Here is a 16,476-nt window from a genome sequence, read left to right on the forward strand (position 1 = left end):
TTGAGAGTCTATTGATCTACGAAACGAAAAAGGCAAGATATGTCCCAGATACCTTTATTTTTAAAGATTAAGCCAAGCAGTGCTGCCTTGGGATCGGTGCTGGATAGTTACAGTGAAGTGGGCGAAGAATCGACTAAGGTATTCACACAACTCTCAGATAAAGCCATCCAATTTAATAATGAAAATTATGATTTTGAAAGAATCTTCACTGCTGAGTTTAGTCCAAATGAATTTAGTAAATACGTTGACAACGACGAAAATCAATCTTCGTGTTATATTTTCATGGGTCCTACATCCAGTGGGAAAACAACAACCATCAAATCATTGGTATTTGACAAAATAAAACAGATTGAACCAAAAGACCCAGTTTCGGTGACGGCCTTTGAAGTAAGTGATAATAAATTCTACTCCGATTTATTACAAAATGATAAAACCAAGACCAAGAAGTCATTTCTATCTTCAGTTCCAATTGAATCTCAATTAAGAAAGGAAAGATTACTAAAACCAAAATTAGCTGAAAGCTTATTACATAAAGTTTTCAATAGAAGGGTAACTCAAAAAACTTCTTTCAATAATGAATCTTCAAGGTCATGCTTGGTTTTAACCTTCTATTCAAGAAACAATACCAAGAGAGTTACTTATATTGATTTAATGGGAAATGAAAAATTCGACAAAGCAGTTCCTTCAGCAAACATATTTGCAAATATGAACATGAGTTCAATCACTCAATTATTAACTAATAGTCCTAATAATCCTGCTTTGATAAGATCTTCTAACAGAATCACCAATTTAATATTTCGTAACCAGAAACAACGTGGAACTATTAAAATAATTCTTACTTTAGATCAATATGGGGATTATAACCTTACAAAATCAACTCTTAATAACGTTGCTCATTTGATAAAAAGAGCTAAAATTGATAATACTCAATCTAGTGATGAAAATGTGTTAATGAATGCCCCAAATCTTACCTTACCAAATTATGCTAGACCAACTGCTTCGAGTTCTCCAATTTCAAGTCCTCCAAAACTATCTAGTATTCAAGGTATTGTACCAAATCAATTGAAGAACAAGCGAATTCTTTGTACCGATGGGTCTCCAATGTTAATGTTTACTTCAACCCCAGCTGACGATTTACCATCGAAAAATGATTCCATTGCTCTTGATCCAATCATAAAGCCAACTTCGGGTGTTTCTCCTATATCCAAAAAGTCTCACATTAAAACTCCAACAAGATTCAAAGTTCCTCATAATAAATCATCAGCTGTTGCCAATAAATTAACCGCTAACTTTTATGAAGTCCAAATTCAAAACTTGAAATCAACGGTACAAGAACTCGAATTAAAGAATCAACAATTACAAAATGATCACCGTAAAGTCATTGAGGTTCTTACTCGAGAAAAACTCGATTTGAATAATGATTTGATTAATTTTAAGAAAGATCATGAGCTCGAAGTAAATTCTATTAAAGAGAAATTGAATGAATCTGATATAATCATAACCAATAATAAAATTTTACTTCAACAAAAAGATCAATTAAATGAAAAAGTCAATCAATTTCAAATAGATCTTTCTAACTACAGAATAGGCCACAATAATTTGAATCAAACAATTCTCAACTTGAAACTAAGTATCGAAGCCCTTAATGACAAAAACAAAGGAATAATCGATTCTAAATCAGATTTGGAAACGGAGTTGGAATCGCTTAAGAAAAAACTTGATGAAGTAGAAATGGATAATTCAGTTTTTAAAGCTGAATACCAAAGAATTGAGGCAGAAAATGAAAGCTTCAAAAAGCAAATCGAATTTTTGAAAGAGACTAATGATTCGAATTTGAAAGAAATTAAAGAAGAACTTGCTCAACAGTTCCAATTGTTACGTGAAAGAGATGAGTCTATTCAACAATTGACCAGTGAAAATGAAAGTTACGTTAAGGTAATTGACGAGAACAACTCTACGATCGATAGTCAAAAAGATATGATAACTTCTTTAACCGAAGAAAATACTAGTCTTAGTGAACAAATTGACCATCATAAATCCGAGAATGATATTTTAACTCGGGAATTTAATGAGTTGAAATTGACATCCTCCAGAAAATCAACGGAGTTATTGTCTTTGATTGATGAAAAAGATATTCTTCTTGAATCCAAGGATGGCGTAATCGAATCTAAAGATAAATTGATTCTTGAAAAATCTACCGAATTTGAAGAACATAAGGTTGAATGCAGTTCAATGATATCTAGTCTTAACGATGAAATAGCTAACAAAAGTGAAGATCTTAATGCCACAAATGAAAAATTAGTTCTGGTAGAGAGTGAACTTGATACTTTGAATTCTTCTTATCAAGAAGTATTAGCAACTTCCGAAGAGCTCAAGTCTGAAAATAAAACGATCGTTGATAAATATAATGACTCACTTAAAGAAAATGAAGAAGTAAGAAATGAAAATAAACTTATCAACAGCAAATACAAGAATTCAATAAAAGAAATATCTTCATTGAAGAAAGATATGAAGGGAAATGTTGCTCAAGTTACTGAAAAATTTAATAAGTTACTGAGTCCCGACAAGCCTATTTCTTTATCCAGTCCTCTGTTAAATCCATTTTTAGATCCATCTCCGGGCTCCAAGTTTGACGCCACGAAAGATATTTTCAGTGATAAAATTGAAAAACCACACTTTAACAAGCGCATGAACTCAAGTACAAATTCAAGTCCTTTAAAAAATTCTAATACCCCAAATTATAAAGGCTTGGTTCAAAACTTAATGGCAGAGAAGACTTTGAAAAGAAAAGCTTCGAATAATAGATCTAAGGATAAGTTGGCTAAACACAGTCCAACTAAGTAGGTTTCAATACTTTAATTTTCTTTTTTATGTATTTAGCTTTGTTTAATATAATAAGACCAACTCTACAATTATATAATTTGAACGTTTAATTTATTGAATCATTTATAACATCTTTTATTTCTTTTAAACTCATAATATACAAGAAGGTGATTTAAATCAAACGGTCCTTCTGTCGGTCATAAAACGGGCAATTGGGCCCAAACCAGTAATTTCAACAGTTTTTTCAAACCAACCTAATAACAAACCACCTTGTTTGGCACCAAATGGAGTACTCATGTTTTTATATAAATATTTCACCAAAGTATCTTGTTGATCACTATCTAATTGTTTTATGAAATTTGATAAGTCATTAGCGTTATGATTATTTCTAATGGAAATCAAGACTTCGAAAACGGTCTCTGCGTGTAAAGTTTTGGTTTGTTCGTCAGCAACATATGGTGGATTGTCCAAAACCAAAACCAATGCTTGTAAGAATTGACCCAGTGATAATGATGATCTAACTTGTTTGGATAAGGCTGCTATTTGATCATAGGAGGTGGCTGGCAAATCCGGTATTAAATCTTCTTTAGATAAGTGATTTTCTGGTTCCAAAGCGTCAATATCAATTCTTCTCCAATCTTCCATTATATAATGAGTTTACTCGAATACACTATTTGTTTTAATTGATTAATTCAACCTTCTAGCTTACTTCGAATTGTTGAATAGTTGTTCATAAGAATCTTTGATTATTTGTTCTATAGATATTTTTTTAGCACAAGGCCCGTACACCGTGATTAATTACTGCAATCAGCTTAAGAATCACAGGTCTCCTACATAGAACGGTTCCTACGAGTATGAAAAACAAGGAGAATTGACTCGGGCTGAAAATGTGGGTCCCCTCGAGGAGCCGGGTATCAGATAAATCAAGAATAATAATAATAGAAAAAGAAGAAAGTAAACTCTGGAGTAAAATGTACGGACATTTATTATATAATACTAATATACAAAGACATGAATCAAGTGAGATCACTTTTCAAGTAAAGTGAACTTCACTAAAGGACAAACTGGTCATTTAAGCGAAGAACAAATGCATTAATAGGAGTCGTAGACGTGTTTATACAGAAGCAGTAGGGAATCTATTTCTTCTGTTTTTTAGATGGTTCAGTATCTTCATCACCTTCATCGTTAGTGCTGGCAGCGGTGCTGGTGAGTTTTGCCAGATAATCGTCTATCCATCCTAAGGCTTTCAATTTCAAATCACGAGAGTCAACCACTATAACAACAAGACCATCACTGCCTACTTCATATTTGATATGGCCATCATTAGGAATGGCAATGGCCTCATCAAAGCTATCAAAGAAAGCATTCATAGCGTCAAAGCTTTGAATGTTATCCAACAATCTTTCATCCATATCTGCATCTGGAACGTCAGGAGAATTAATGATTATTATAACCCTCATTGGGTGGTCTAATTCTTCTTGTTCAAGCTCGGTGGCACTTGGTGGATCTATAGGGTCAGACATTGTGGATTCCTTGGATCTAGTTTCTCTTATCTGACAGGATTACTTCTATTGAAGAATACCGAAACCGAAGAGTTTGAAAGAAAAAATTAAAAATCAGAAAAATCAAAAAAAAAAAAGCTCATTACTGAGAACTGCACATAAATTGAAAAAACTACAAAACTCAATTAAAGATTATAATGACGTATAATAAAAGCAAGAGTATTAAACAAGGCCAATCAGCTTATTCAATATGATTGTTGAGAAGAAGAAATTTAAATAAAGACAAACTAAAATCCATTTACGTTTTCATAATTTCGTTGAACGATCAGATGAATCTGTTGTTAGTTAAGAAGACCATTCTTTGAATTGGTTAATCAAACCCTTGGTGGAATCATCATGAGTAGAGACTTTTTCAGTAGTATCTAATTCTTTACCGATAACCTTGGCCAAGACTTTACCTAATTCAACCCCCCATTGGTCGAAAGAATTGATGTTCCAGATAGCACCTTCAACAAAAGTGAGATGTTCGTAGTAGGCAATTAAAGCACCTAAAGCAGCTGGGGTGATTTTTTGGGCTAAGATGGAAGTAGTCGGTCTGTTACCAGAGAAGACTTTGTGAGGAATCAAACCACCTTTAGCACCTTCAGATTCAACTTGTTTTTCATCTTTACCAACCATTAAAGCTTCAGCTTGAGCAAAGAAATTAGAAGCCAACATTCTTTGGTGTAAGTTATTTTCGATTGGGTTATGAGATTGAGCAGCCAAGATGAAATCAGCTGGGATTAATTTAGTACCTTGATGAACCAATTGGAAGAAAGAATGTTGAGCGTTGGTAGCAGGTTCACCGAAAAGGATGGTACCAGTTTGATAATTAGTAAAGGCATTACCTCTAGTGACCGATTTACCATTAGATTCCATTGATAATTGTTGTAAATAAGCTGGGAATCTATGTAAGTATTGATCAAATGGAGCAACCAAGTGAGTTTGAGCACCATGGAAATTATTATACCAAACAGATAATAAAGCACCCAAAACTGGAATATTATTTTCCAAAGGAGTTTCAACAAAATGTTGATCTAAAGCTTCAGCACCTTTTAAAAAGTCGTTAAAGTTATCAAACCCGATATAAATGGCAACAGAAAGACCAATGGCAGACCAAACGGAGTAACGACCACCAACCCAACTTTCGAAACCAAACATATTTTTAGTATCAATACCGAATTTAGAAACTTCTTCAGCGTTAGTAGATAAAGCGGCAAAATGTTTAGCAATATGGGCAGAATCTTTAGCAGTATCTAAAAACCATTTTTTAGCAGAGTTAGCATTGGTGGTAGTTTCAGCAGTGGTGAAAGTTTTAGAAGCAACTAAAAATAAAGTGGATTCTGGGTTTAATGGTTTTAAAGTTTCAGCTAAATGAGTACCATCAATGTTTGAAACAAAATGAACGTTTAAGCCTGGCTGAGAGTAAGCTTTCAAAGCTTCAGTGACCATAACTGGACCCAAGTCAGAACCACCAATACCGATATTAACAACATCGGTGATTCTTTTACCGGTGTAACCGGTCCATTTACCAGATCTAACTTCATCTGAAAATTCCTTCATATGTTGTAAAACAGAATCAACTTCTGGAGCAGTATCTTCACCATCAACCTTCATTGGTTTCAAAGATCTATTTCTTAAAGCAACGTGGTAAACAGCTCTACCTTCAGTAGAGTTAATGGGAGCACCAGCAAACATTTCATCTCTTAAAGCTTCAACCTTAGCATCTTTAGCCAATTGAATCAAATGAGATAAAATTTCGTCATCAATTAAATTCTTAGAAAAATCAAATAAAATTTTAGAATCGTCAAAGTTGGCAAAGGTCTTTGAGTATTTTTCAAATCTTTTTGGATCTTTTTGGAAAGCTTCAGCAACTTTGAAGTCTTTCCCAGATTGCTTGTAAAGCTTTTCCAAAGCTTGGTAGCTTGGTAACTCAGTAGTCAATTTAAAATCAGAGTAAGTAGCCATTGTAATTAGAATGGAGTTAATGAAATTGTTCAATATACAAAAAAGGAGAGAAACTAAAAAATCCAATTTTTTCCTTTTTTTCGCTAGTGAGGAAGTTGTGGTATTTTATATAGGTTAATAATTGCGAACTGATGGATTTCAGTCAAACGGAGTAAGCTTAATAAGCTTGCAAAGGGAAAAAAAACGTTCTGGAGGGAATTTACTAGCAATTTGTCCAATAATGTGTCGGTCAAGACTTGTGCGAGAAAAAAACTCCTCTACGAAACAACCACCTGACCGTGCTAACCACACCACTACGCGGTTGATCCGTTCCAGCACCAGTTAACCATGGCAATTGCTGGGAAAATGCCCTAAATGCCCAATGGCCCTTGCTTCCCGGGTGCTCCTTACATCTATATGCCGCTCTTAGGGCTCTTTTTGTAGTTTTCGGAGCTGGCAATATGTTCAAAGTGAAAAATATGAAAAAAAAAAAAAAAAATGGAACCAAAATAAATACAACGAAAAAGTTGCACGGGTTTGTTTTTTTTGGGGGGGCGGAAAGAAAGTCCGCACTTTTAATCCTAGTAGAAAGGAAAAACAAGACCAATGTCCAGCATATCATTCAATACTAACGGTAGAACCATACAATACTCGCGGCAGAGGATTAGCAGTAAGCCATCATATTAACCAAAGAATCTTTTTCAGCCAATAGCCAATTGCTTTGATTGGACGTATTTGCACCCTTTTTTTTTTTTTTGCGTTTTGCTCACAGAATGTCGGCCCTTCCCTCTAAATGGGCATCGGAAGAAACAGAATCTCCTTCTAAAGTTGTTGTGAGTAGGAAGTCCAAGCCGTTGGCCAGCAAATGGGCAGATGACGATGCTAAGGACTCGCATGCTCCAGTGGTTAGCAAAACGTCTAAACCATTAGCCAGTAAATGGGCAGATGACGAAACTGAACCAAGTGAAAAGACCAATTCCAGACAAAACCCCCATTCCAATAAGAAATATTCCAATAAACACAATAACAAGCATTCTGCTACCAAACACAGAAACATTAGAGACCGTTTTGCAGCTCCCAATGGCCCCAGTGGCAAACATTATCCCTCACCCCCATCTACTGCTGGACATGAAGAATTGGAGGAGGACAAGCAGGAAAGTGAAAAACCAGAGTTGACGCCGGCCGGGAAAGACTTTGCCTCCAGATTGGGGCTCAATCCTGGTTCCCACTCCAAACAGGGGAAACCCCATTCGACCAAAAAAATTCCACACAAGCAAAGGGAGCAGAAAGATGACGAGTGGGAAAGTGAAGAAGAAGAAGAGGATAAAGAAGCAGGAGGTGAGAACGAGGAGGAGCCATTGCCACCCATGAGTGATGCAGCCCAATCATTTGCATCCAGATTGGGTATGAAACCTGCTTCGTCTGGTCTGGGTGGTAAAGACAATCGCAACGACATAACATCCAGATTGTCACGTACATCCCTTAGTGACGAGAAGAGACCGCCCGCAAAGCGGGAACCGAAAGTTCGATACCAGACCCCTCGACAAAGAAAGGAAGAGCTTCAAAGAGAAGAAGCCCGCAAGAAGTTAGCTGAAAAAGCGCTTCATGAACAACAATTACAAGAAGAAGTCAAACAAATGTTTGAAAAACTAGAAGACAAGTCATTCAATTGGGCGGACTTGGAAGATGAGTAATTCCTGTAACATTAGTATTATAGAAGATTTATCGTTTTAACAAGTACATTTGTAGATCTTCAACTATCTTGAGCCGCGATCTTGATATACGGTGTGCGAAGAGTTTAAAAAAAAAAAAAAATAAAATAAAAAAAAAAAATAAAACAAAAGGTAGTTTTTTTTTGACTACAGGATAAAAATATATCGTAAGTTTTCCTAAAAACCAAGGTCAACTAGTGGATTCAGACTTTTCGGGTTTCATTTAGCATTGAATACAAACATTTTTCAGGAAGAATGATCAGGTGCGGTCCAATGGCACGGTTAAATCGTGGAGTGGTGGCAAACTCTCGCTGCTTTTATGGATCGTGGGGTAATGAACCCTCTAGCCAAAAACATACTAGTCTACATTATAGACCATATCAATCGAGTCCCCACCGATATAATCCGGAGTATGAAAAGCAGAAGTACGATTATCTAATGAGACAGCAGTTGGTTAAAAATACCATACAAAATAATCCCAACTTCATAACTCCAGGAGGTCAACTGTTCCAGAACAATAATGGACTACCGTTCAAGACCATCTTGATGCTAATAGTGACCTCCAGCTCTTTGACTATGGCAGGATACTTGCTCTGGCAAATTGACCAATTAAAGGATCAAGTCGAATCGGGCAATGAAGGTGACATTACCACAAAGTCAATCTTCTTGCCAATATGGTTGAATTGTAATTGGATATATGTATCAAGGTATAGGTATCCTGACCATATCTATTATTTTGATCCCGAGTACTTTGAATATCTCCAAACCGAAATGAACCAGTTGAACTCGGAACCTGGAAAAATCTCAGATAAAGATAATTACCTAAAGCTCTTGATAACTGACAATATTCAATATAAGGTGCTTGAAACCGCGTCCATCCAATCATCAATAAGAGAGATCTTTGGCTTGCCCATCAATATAAATCAAAGCTCCAATTTTGATATTTGGGTAGAACCTAAGCATCCAACCATTTCTGGAATAAGATTCGATATTGAATTGGATAAGTCGGAAGGGAAAACTAATTACGTCATCAGCCCCCATTGGAGTATCAAACTGATCAATTTCACGACGATCATTAGTGACTTATTAGTGGCGGCCGGTTTGAAATTAGACCGTCTAAATACATCAGAGGCACAAGCCAAAACCCACGAAAGAGGAAGTGGAAGAGTACACGAAGTTCCGTTAAACGATTCAAAGAAGCTAAGGAAACATAAGCATCCCACCATGCATAATCTAGATAAAGACTATAATGTCATTTACACTGGTAATTATGTCATCACAGATAATAACAACTTGAAAAAAGGTATAATTGAATATAAAGGTATCATTGACTTTGATCATCTCACCATAAATAGGGGGGTCAAGATAATTGAATTGAACCTATGTATGAAGGAATCCGATGGTAAGAGTCAAACAACTTATAAACTTATATAAGAGTAAATAGCTGAATAGATAGCGTTACCCCGGATTTTCCACTTCTGACCTCCGTACCGCGCCTTTATTTTTCACCTTTTTTTTTTTTGTTTTTTAATTTAAAACTCCTGCGGAATCCCTCGGCGGAAAATTGAAAAATCAAGACAAAAGCATAAATCATTCCCCAGCTGAAAAATTAACCGTAAAACCATTCTTTATCGATTGTGAGTCTGGAGAAGCTTGGACCCTTGAAAGTTGTCACAAAGAAACGAATCGCTCATTTGATATACACTGAGAATGCCAAAGATACCTTCACAGGGATCAAACAAAGATCCTGTTTCTAAAAAGAGAAGAACTGGTGGTAGCTCAAATGCCCATTCAAAAGATTTTTTGGAGACACCTACTGGATTGCAGTCAGCTAAACAGGTGGAGACTTCCCGTGATAACAGAAGATCAGGTCAAGCCACTCGAACATTGAAAGCCTGTGAGTCATGTCGAAAACAGAAAGTTCGTTGTATCAAGTATGATAACTCAAGAGTTTGTGTTAGATGTTCGTATCTTAATAAACCATGTTCATTCGAGCCTGATTCAGCTTTTGCAAATGTTGGTATTAGCATGACCCCGACCACTTCTATGGCAAGTGATAGTGGAGGCGAGTTGCGAAGCGGGAATAATGAGTCGATGAATAATACAAAACTTGATATGATTTACAATGGTGTTAACGAAATTCTAAAAAGATTGAACCAAGCTGGATCAAATTCTAGCTTAAATATAACAAATCCATCACATTCTGAAATATCCAGTAATGATGCTAGGTTGCTATTGGAAGCAGCAAGCTCAATGAAGAAATCTTCCGTTCCCAGTACTCCTCATGCACCGGTTCCAGTAAGTGCATCTGCTTCTCATATGGTAGAAAATCGCCAATATCCCTATAGGTTTCCCTCACCGCAGATATTTCAACCTACATCCAAGAACGATATCATTGATAATGGTCCATTAGGAGACGATTTCGAAGATATAACCGGCTCATTCAAATGTGCGTCGGCATCTTTAAAAACGAGTCCTTTTTCATTCATTCATAACCAGAACCATTCTAATACTCATCTAACACCTTACCCAATTTTGAGTTTATTCAACTCGTTAAATCCACTGCTTTCCACAAGGAATTATTTTAATACAAATGATGACGTTATTAGTATGGGGATATTGAGTGTAATGGAGGCAATAGATTTGATCGATGACTTTCGTCGTAATTATGGTAGATGGGTTTCATTTCCTCTGAGCATTCCAACAGGAGTTTTGATAGAAAGAATACGATTTAAATCTTCATTCCTTTTAACAACTTGTTTGGTACTATCTTTAAGATATCTGCTCAATGAAACACCTTCCAATGGTAATTCAACGGAATTGAAAGATAAAAGAAGAACGTATAGTTTATTAATGAGACAGTTGGTTATAGATCTTGATAAAAGTTTATTAAAATATGCTTCATTTCAAGGAGTTAAAAGAAATGGTGGGGATATTGAATTTTTACAAGCTCTAGTTATATTATCTATTTATCTGCTATCGTTACTGTCAGTCATATCGGGAAACAAAAATGATGATGATTTGATTGGAGAATTTGATTTATCTGAAGTTAATTTAGACCCTTGGTATCTTTCAGGAATCGGATTGACTACCTTCATTACCAAATTGACTTATGGCTCTTTATTTAGAAGAAATGAGTCTGCTAGTGCTAATTCAGCAAAAGATGATCATGATGATATATTGTCCCCTTTCACCATATTATACGATGAACTTGATAGTGATGAATATCAGACGTTGACAATTTTAAGAATCTATAATCATTTGATTTTGGTTCATTTGATTAATTGTATTTTCAGTGGTAGAATGTGTGTTGTTGATGAAATCAGACTTAATTATTGTACCGCCACTTTGAGTTTACCTAGTGCCACCAATTTCGATGGAAGAATGGTTAGTGAAATTGAAATACTATTGGTGGCCTATAATTATATTCAAGTTAATATGAACTCCGGAGGAGTGAGAACTACTGACGAAATTGAAGCCAGTTTTGCTTCAGTGAAAGAAGAAATTAATATCTGGTATGATCAATGGGAGTATTTATTCAGTCAGCCTGCTTTGCAGTTTGTCGAATTGTGTTATCATTTTTGTCTGGTAATGGTTTATTATACCTACACTTATCGATCTTCATCGATAAAACTAAAACCCAATACTCAATTTTATGATCAAGATAATATTGAATACATCCTCCAGGCAGGTAAAGAACAATCCATCTACAAGATGATCCAACATGCCTACTTATTAGTCAAGTCCATTAATGTAATTGAAAATGATTCATATTTTGCATATTTATCGGATCAGATCCATTTTTGCTTCTACTTCAGTGCTATGGTTCTCGTTAAGTTGTTGAAACATATGAATGAATCCTCATTAATGAAAATATTGGATGTTGAACATGATGATAATTTTTACATTAATTCAGAGAATTGGCAAAGTATGCTAGATGACGTCCGACTCTTGTTAGAAAAATTTGGACGTATTGGTGGTGCTAACGAAGAAGACATTCTTATCAAATATAAAGTGAGTTTAGCTAGCTTGTTAGATGAGCTTTAGCCCCGGTAATTCATTGGATAACTGCTGGATATATTTGCTCTTACTTTAATCCAAAATATGGCAAAAAAAAAAACAATAAGCTACTGGAATCATAAGAGGTCTTATGAAATGTTACTCAAAAATAATTCAGCTGCTCGTATTGTTTTAAAGGGCCCTGTTACCCTGATGGCTCATGACAGACTGTTTCTCAACAATTGTCTTATAACAATGCTAGCATCATGAAATATGGATCAAGGTCCAAGTTCACAGCCATTCTGAATAACTCTCACACGAGTTTAGTTTGATACCCATTCATTTATAGCACAGATACAATCTTCAACTGACCGCACTGTGCCCTCAACTTTCTCCCTCGAACTAGATTGAAGACCAGACTTAAGTGTCATGCCAAAACTAAGTTTGTACCAGTAGAATAGTCTCCGGTTAGAGGCTCAGATAGATAGTATGTGAGGGCTGGCTGGCAGTGCGCATGCACATTGAACAAAAAATAACATAGAATTGGCCCTGGATGCGAAATACATAGGAATATTCCTAAGATGGAGGAATGATAATGCTTTTTTTAGTTACAGTTGGTATTGTTTATAGTCTATGATTACAATAAAATATTCTCTCTTCTATTTAACTTTTGTATATTGTTAGCAAATAGCTTAAAATCGTAACAAAAGAAAAAAGGACAGTGAGAAATATAAATATATTTCTTATTGCTTATAGGACGACAGATATTCAAATTTTCATCTTTACAAAATTCTTGTCACTGAGTGAATCTTGTTATCGTTTTTCAGGGGGTTTTGTTTTGTTTTAAAGTTACCTATTATGCATACTTCTATTTTTTTAACCGTTTTTTCACTTGCTTTGGCACCAATTAAAGTTCAAGCCAATGCTTTCGATAATGTTAAATCTGATGTTGAGCAAGGTGTTTCTCAAGTGAAGGGTGGCATCAATACTGCTGTTTCTGATGCGAAATCTCAAAGCTGGTATGCTAATGCTAAATCAAGGGCAGATCATGTTGGTGATAGTTCGCTCAAATCAAAATTAGAGCATAATACCCATAGTGGAAACCGTTTTAAATCCTTTGCTGATGGTGTTAAGAGTACTCTCGATAGTGATTATAGTCATGTCACGAGTAGGGCTCATAGTCGAGTACTGAATTTTGGCAAAGATCATTCCAAATCCTCATCTTCAGGATCTTCTTCTAACTCCGGGTCTTCTTCTAAAGCTGGAGCTGATGCTTATGTTGCACCAGTTGGTGCACTCGTTGGTGCAGTTGCAGTTGCATTATTATAATAATAGCTACAACTTGTGTATTAATTTGAATAACTATTCATGTTTTATATTAATTGATTTTTTATATCAGAAACAAGAAATTACTTATTGTAGATGGCCCTTAAAATTACCTTCCATGTATTCTATGTGAACAAATGCTCTTTCCACCATTGGTAATGTTTCAATGGAATATTGTAATGCTTCAGCAATGTCATGGCAATCTTTTAAGTTTAAATCTAAATCTTCGTAATTGAATATAACATCAATTTCAACATTAACGTTATCACCAACATGATAGACTTTTAATGCAGTAATTTGTTTAATTGACTCAGCAAATCTATATGCTAAATATAATATAACTTGATAATCTAGGGGATCAGCAACTGCACCTGTTAAATTATCAATATGTTCATAAGCAGTGGCTGACCACGATGCAATAATATAAATAGATAATAACAAGGCACCTAAAGGATCTAACCACCAAATATTGAAAATAAAACCAATACTAGGCATTAACAATGAAACTATATTGAAAATAATATCCGTCATTGCATCCTGAGCCAAAGCTTGAACAGAACTTGATTTACTACTAGAACACCAAACCCAACAACAGATTTTACTGATAATTGTAATGGTCATGATTAGAACTGCATCCCAGCCTATTTTAACTGCATTACGATCAACAGCATCACTTAAAAACAATCTTTTAAACGATTCTTGACCAACTTGGAAAAATGCTAATATAATGATTATCGAGAAGATCAAAACACCTAATGGTTCTAAACGAGATCTCCCAACTGGGTAAGCATGTTGAGATTTTGCATTTTGAGCTGTCGATAGTCTATTAGCGAAAAAGATTATAAAAGTTGATAAGAAATCTAATATGGAATCAACTAATGAAGCAACAACTGACATGGAATTGGTCAAGATAGAAACAATAAACTTACCAATTAATAGAATAAAATTAATGAAGAAATTAACCAATATAGCGATATAAACATCATTTTGGTCAGTTTTTTCATCATATCCTAAGAATTTTGCTCCTTCGGTAATATTTCCTGGTAAATCATGGAACCTTGATTTTTTAGAATTATGAGTATTATAACTTTCATCGTTTGGTTCTAAATTTAAAGATTGGTATTTTGTATTATCTAAATCTAGATTTAACGGAGTTTCTTCATTAGCGAAATATTGATTACCATTAGGGATATTTTGATTATTTTCTGGTGTCTCATCATGAGGATCTAAAATGTCAAATCCTCTTTGTTGAAGATTTCCATAAGTACTAAGCATATTATAATGAATTTTACCAGCATCTAGAAAATTATCAATTTCAGTAAATCTTTCGATTAAATGATTTTGATCTTCGTAAAATTTTCTTAATTTTTTATTTTTAATTGATTTAACATCATTACGATAAGAAACCATCCAATTAGCTAAGCTTTTATAATTACCGATCAATTTTTGTGGTCTCAAACTATTGATATGAGCCAATCTTCTTTGTTGTTCTTCAATGTCAATTGAACAAACACTAGATGTGTCAAGAAAGCTAGTGTTTGGATGATGGTGTAAATCAAAAGGGGAATTTGGATTGGTCACACTATACTTGTTATTAAGAAATCTTTGAAAAAATGGTCTTTGCAGTGATGAATTTGCTTTATATGGGCCTCGAAATATATCACCGGCTGAAAAACGACGAGAATGGTCTAATGCTGCTGCAGCTTCCAAATCATAATAGTCATCTGACCCTGATCGAGTCGAATGGGCTCTACCTGAACGAGCTGAGTTGGCCGTATCTGATACGGTCCTGGGGCTTTTACCATTTGAGTCTGGCACTGTCCCCGGAGTCTGTGGTACATGATTCGGATGCTTACCTCCATTAATCACCGACCACAGAAGAGACTTTGGAATCAGGGCTCCAGAAGCTTGATCACCTTCATTAGTCTCTTTATCTCTTGAATTTCTAATGTCTCGATTGTCACCTTCATCGATGCTAATGTTCAAGCCCTTATTGTGGAATTGACTCAGGGTTTGTTCCAGTCCTTGGTTCCCACCGTTAGGATATCTGAACTCAGCTGGGTATGTCATACTCTTTAGTTAGAATCAATAGCTAATCTGCTAGCCAAACTTATTTAGATTTAAGCAATCTTCTGAAGTCATCCTTCTGTGCTAATCATTTTTTTTTTTTCAATTCAGGCTGAGTGCACAACGTTTCACCGGAGATGCTTTCAAAACAACAACCAATAGCTTTCCACGACGAGCTCTCACGAGCTCTAGCTAGTGAGGCATGTCGGACTGTCTGCTGCAACACTGGCAGAGTGCTGCTATTTGAGATTTGACAATTCGTGCTTTGCTTCCCATACCACTGAGGTTAGTTTTTGCAGTCAAATCGATCTCTAATCGTTTTCAGATAACCTGGTCCTCTAAAGCCCCGGAGAATTTTTAATTGTACAGCGTAAGTATAACTACCCATGATATCAGAATCGAGATTTAATAATCTTTTGCAAGAATATTTCTATCGTGGAGCCATCTTTGCCGATTATCATTGATTATGAACAATATCTGGTGTACCGGTGTGTGATTCAGCTGGTGTACCGGTGTGTATCCCGAACCCTCGAAGGAAGTGTTTGAGGGTAGTTACCCGGCGACACCTAAAAGTCTCATTGTAACTATAAAAAAAAAAAGATTCCAACTGAAAATTTTTCATTACTAGCTGTTTCATAGACTGTCTCATAGACTGTTTAATAGACTGTTCATATTATCAGGATGAATATGTTCTAATTTGCGGAAAGAGTATGTGCTTAAGCAACTGAAGGATTTTATTGCAAGTGTATTTTTGAAACTTTTTTATGATGATCGTTCTCACAACATTCTGTCCGGTGAATCCTGAGCCATGGATAAACAACATGCATCACCATCTGACCTTTACTCATTCATTTATGAATGAGCATGAATACCTTGCTAAAGATCTTTGTTTCTCTCTTATTGAAAACATGAAATACTAACTGCAAGTTTTAGATTTTGGAGAATTGTTTCGGTTAATTGGGACAAGATCGGATTTTGATGAGTATGTTTTTTTTACTTTTACGAATAAGATTCATTCACCGATTAGTTATTGTGATGAAAAACCTTTTTTTTTCAGTTCT

General features: G+C 35.3%; 10 protein-coding genes across 10 annotated transcripts; 5 read left to right on the forward strand and 5 right to left on the reverse strand.

Moving 5' to 3' along the window:
• Positions 1 to 36: 36 nt before the first annotated feature.
• Positions 37 to 2,730, forward strand: HYPBUDRAFT_90029 (uncharacterized protein; the record flags this gene model as incomplete). Its single annotated transcript, XM_020223856.1, has 4 exons — positions 37 to 79; positions 119 to 1,003; positions 1,046 to 2,008; positions 2,303 to 2,730. Coding segments are annotated over 4 exons (2,319 nt in total), but the record flags the coding sequence as incomplete, so codon positions are not given.
• Positions 2,731 to 3,000: 270 nt separating this feature from the next.
• On the reverse strand, positions 3,001 to 3,468 carry ARC15 (Arc15p; the record flags this gene model as incomplete). The annotated part of the gene is made up of 1 exon (XM_020222245.1): positions 3,001 to 3,468. One exon carries the CDS (start codon positions 3,466 to 3,468, stop codon positions 3,001 to 3,003), a length of 468 nt encoding a protein of 155 aa, XP_020077260.1.
• Positions 3,469 to 3,798: 330 nt separating this feature from the next.
• HYPBUDRAFT_152792 (uncharacterized protein) lies at positions 3,799 to 4,400 on the reverse strand. Its single transcript, XM_020221201.1, has one exon. It carries the CDS (start codon positions 4,344 to 4,346, stop codon positions 3,960 to 3,962), a length of 387 nt encoding a protein of 128 aa, XP_020077261.1. The 5' UTR covers positions 4,347 to 4,400; the 3' UTR covers positions 3,799 to 3,959.
• Positions 4,401 to 4,670: 270 nt separating this feature from the next.
• PGI1 (glucose-6-phosphate isomerase) lies at positions 4,671 to 6,332 on the reverse strand (the record flags this gene model as incomplete). The annotated part of the gene is made up of 1 exon (XM_020218528.1): positions 4,671 to 6,332. One exon carries the CDS (start codon positions 6,330 to 6,332, stop codon positions 4,671 to 4,673), a length of 1,662 nt encoding a protein of 553 aa, XP_020077262.1.
• A 34-nt stretch (positions 6,333 to 6,366) lies between these two features.
• HYPBUDRAFT_203119 (uncharacterized protein) lies at positions 6,367 to 7,094 on the reverse strand. Its single transcript, XM_020223028.1, has one exon. The coding sequence runs from the start codon at positions 6,931 to 6,933 to the stop codon at positions 6,562 to 6,564; it is 372 nt and encodes a 123-aa protein (XP_020077263.1). The 5' UTR covers positions 6,934 to 7,094; the 3' UTR covers positions 6,367 to 6,561.
• On the forward strand, positions 6,694 to 8,038 carry FGR50 (Fgr50p). The gene has a single exon (XM_020221202.1). The coding sequence runs from the start codon at positions 7,085 to 7,087 to the stop codon at positions 8,003 to 8,005; it is 921 nt and encodes a 306-aa protein (XP_020077264.1). The 5' UTR covers positions 6,694 to 7,084; the 3' UTR covers positions 8,006 to 8,038.
• A 258-nt stretch (positions 8,039 to 8,296) lies between these two features.
• HYPBUDRAFT_107022 (uncharacterized protein) lies at positions 8,297 to 9,457 on the forward strand (the record flags this gene model as incomplete). The annotated part of the gene is made up of 1 exon (XM_020218519.1): positions 8,297 to 9,457. The coding sequence occupies one exon, from the start codon at positions 8,297 to 8,299 to the stop codon at positions 9,455 to 9,457; it is 1,161 nt and encodes a 386-aa protein (XP_020077265.1).
• Positions 9,458 to 9,868: 411 nt separating this feature from the next.
• On the forward strand, positions 9,869 to 12,046 carry ZCF19 (Zcf19p; the record flags this gene model as incomplete). Its single annotated transcript, XM_020223878.1, has 1 exon — positions 9,869 to 12,046. A coding segment is annotated over one exon (2,178 nt), but the record flags the coding sequence as incomplete, so codon positions are not given.
• An 834-nt stretch (positions 12,047 to 12,880) lies between these two features.
• HYPBUDRAFT_166611 (uncharacterized protein) lies at positions 12,881 to 13,428 on the forward strand (the record flags this gene model as incomplete). Its single annotated transcript, XM_020222742.1, has 1 exon — positions 12,881 to 13,428. The coding sequence occupies one exon, from the start codon at positions 12,881 to 12,883 to the stop codon at positions 13,349 to 13,351; it is 471 nt and encodes a 156-aa protein (XP_020077267.1). The 3' UTR covers positions 13,352 to 13,428.
• Positions 13,429 to 13,435: 7 nt separating this feature from the next.
• HYPBUDRAFT_108449 (uncharacterized protein) lies at positions 13,436 to 15,418 on the reverse strand (the record flags this gene model as incomplete). Its single annotated transcript, XM_020218634.1, has 2 exons — positions 13,436 to 14,451; positions 14,530 to 15,418. 2 exons carry the CDS (start codon positions 15,416 to 15,418, stop codon positions 13,436 to 13,438), a joined length of 1,905 nt encoding a protein of 634 aa, XP_020077268.1.
• Positions 15,419 to 16,476: the final 1,058 nt, after the last annotated feature.

Source organism: Hyphopichia burtonii (assembly GCF_001661395.1).
Source record: "Hyphopichia burtonii NRRL Y-1933 unplaced genomic scaffold HYPBUscaffold_3, whole genome shotgun sequence".
NCBI lineage: Eukaryota > Fungi > Ascomycota > Pichiomycetes > Serinales > Debaryomycetaceae > Hyphopichia > Hyphopichia burtonii.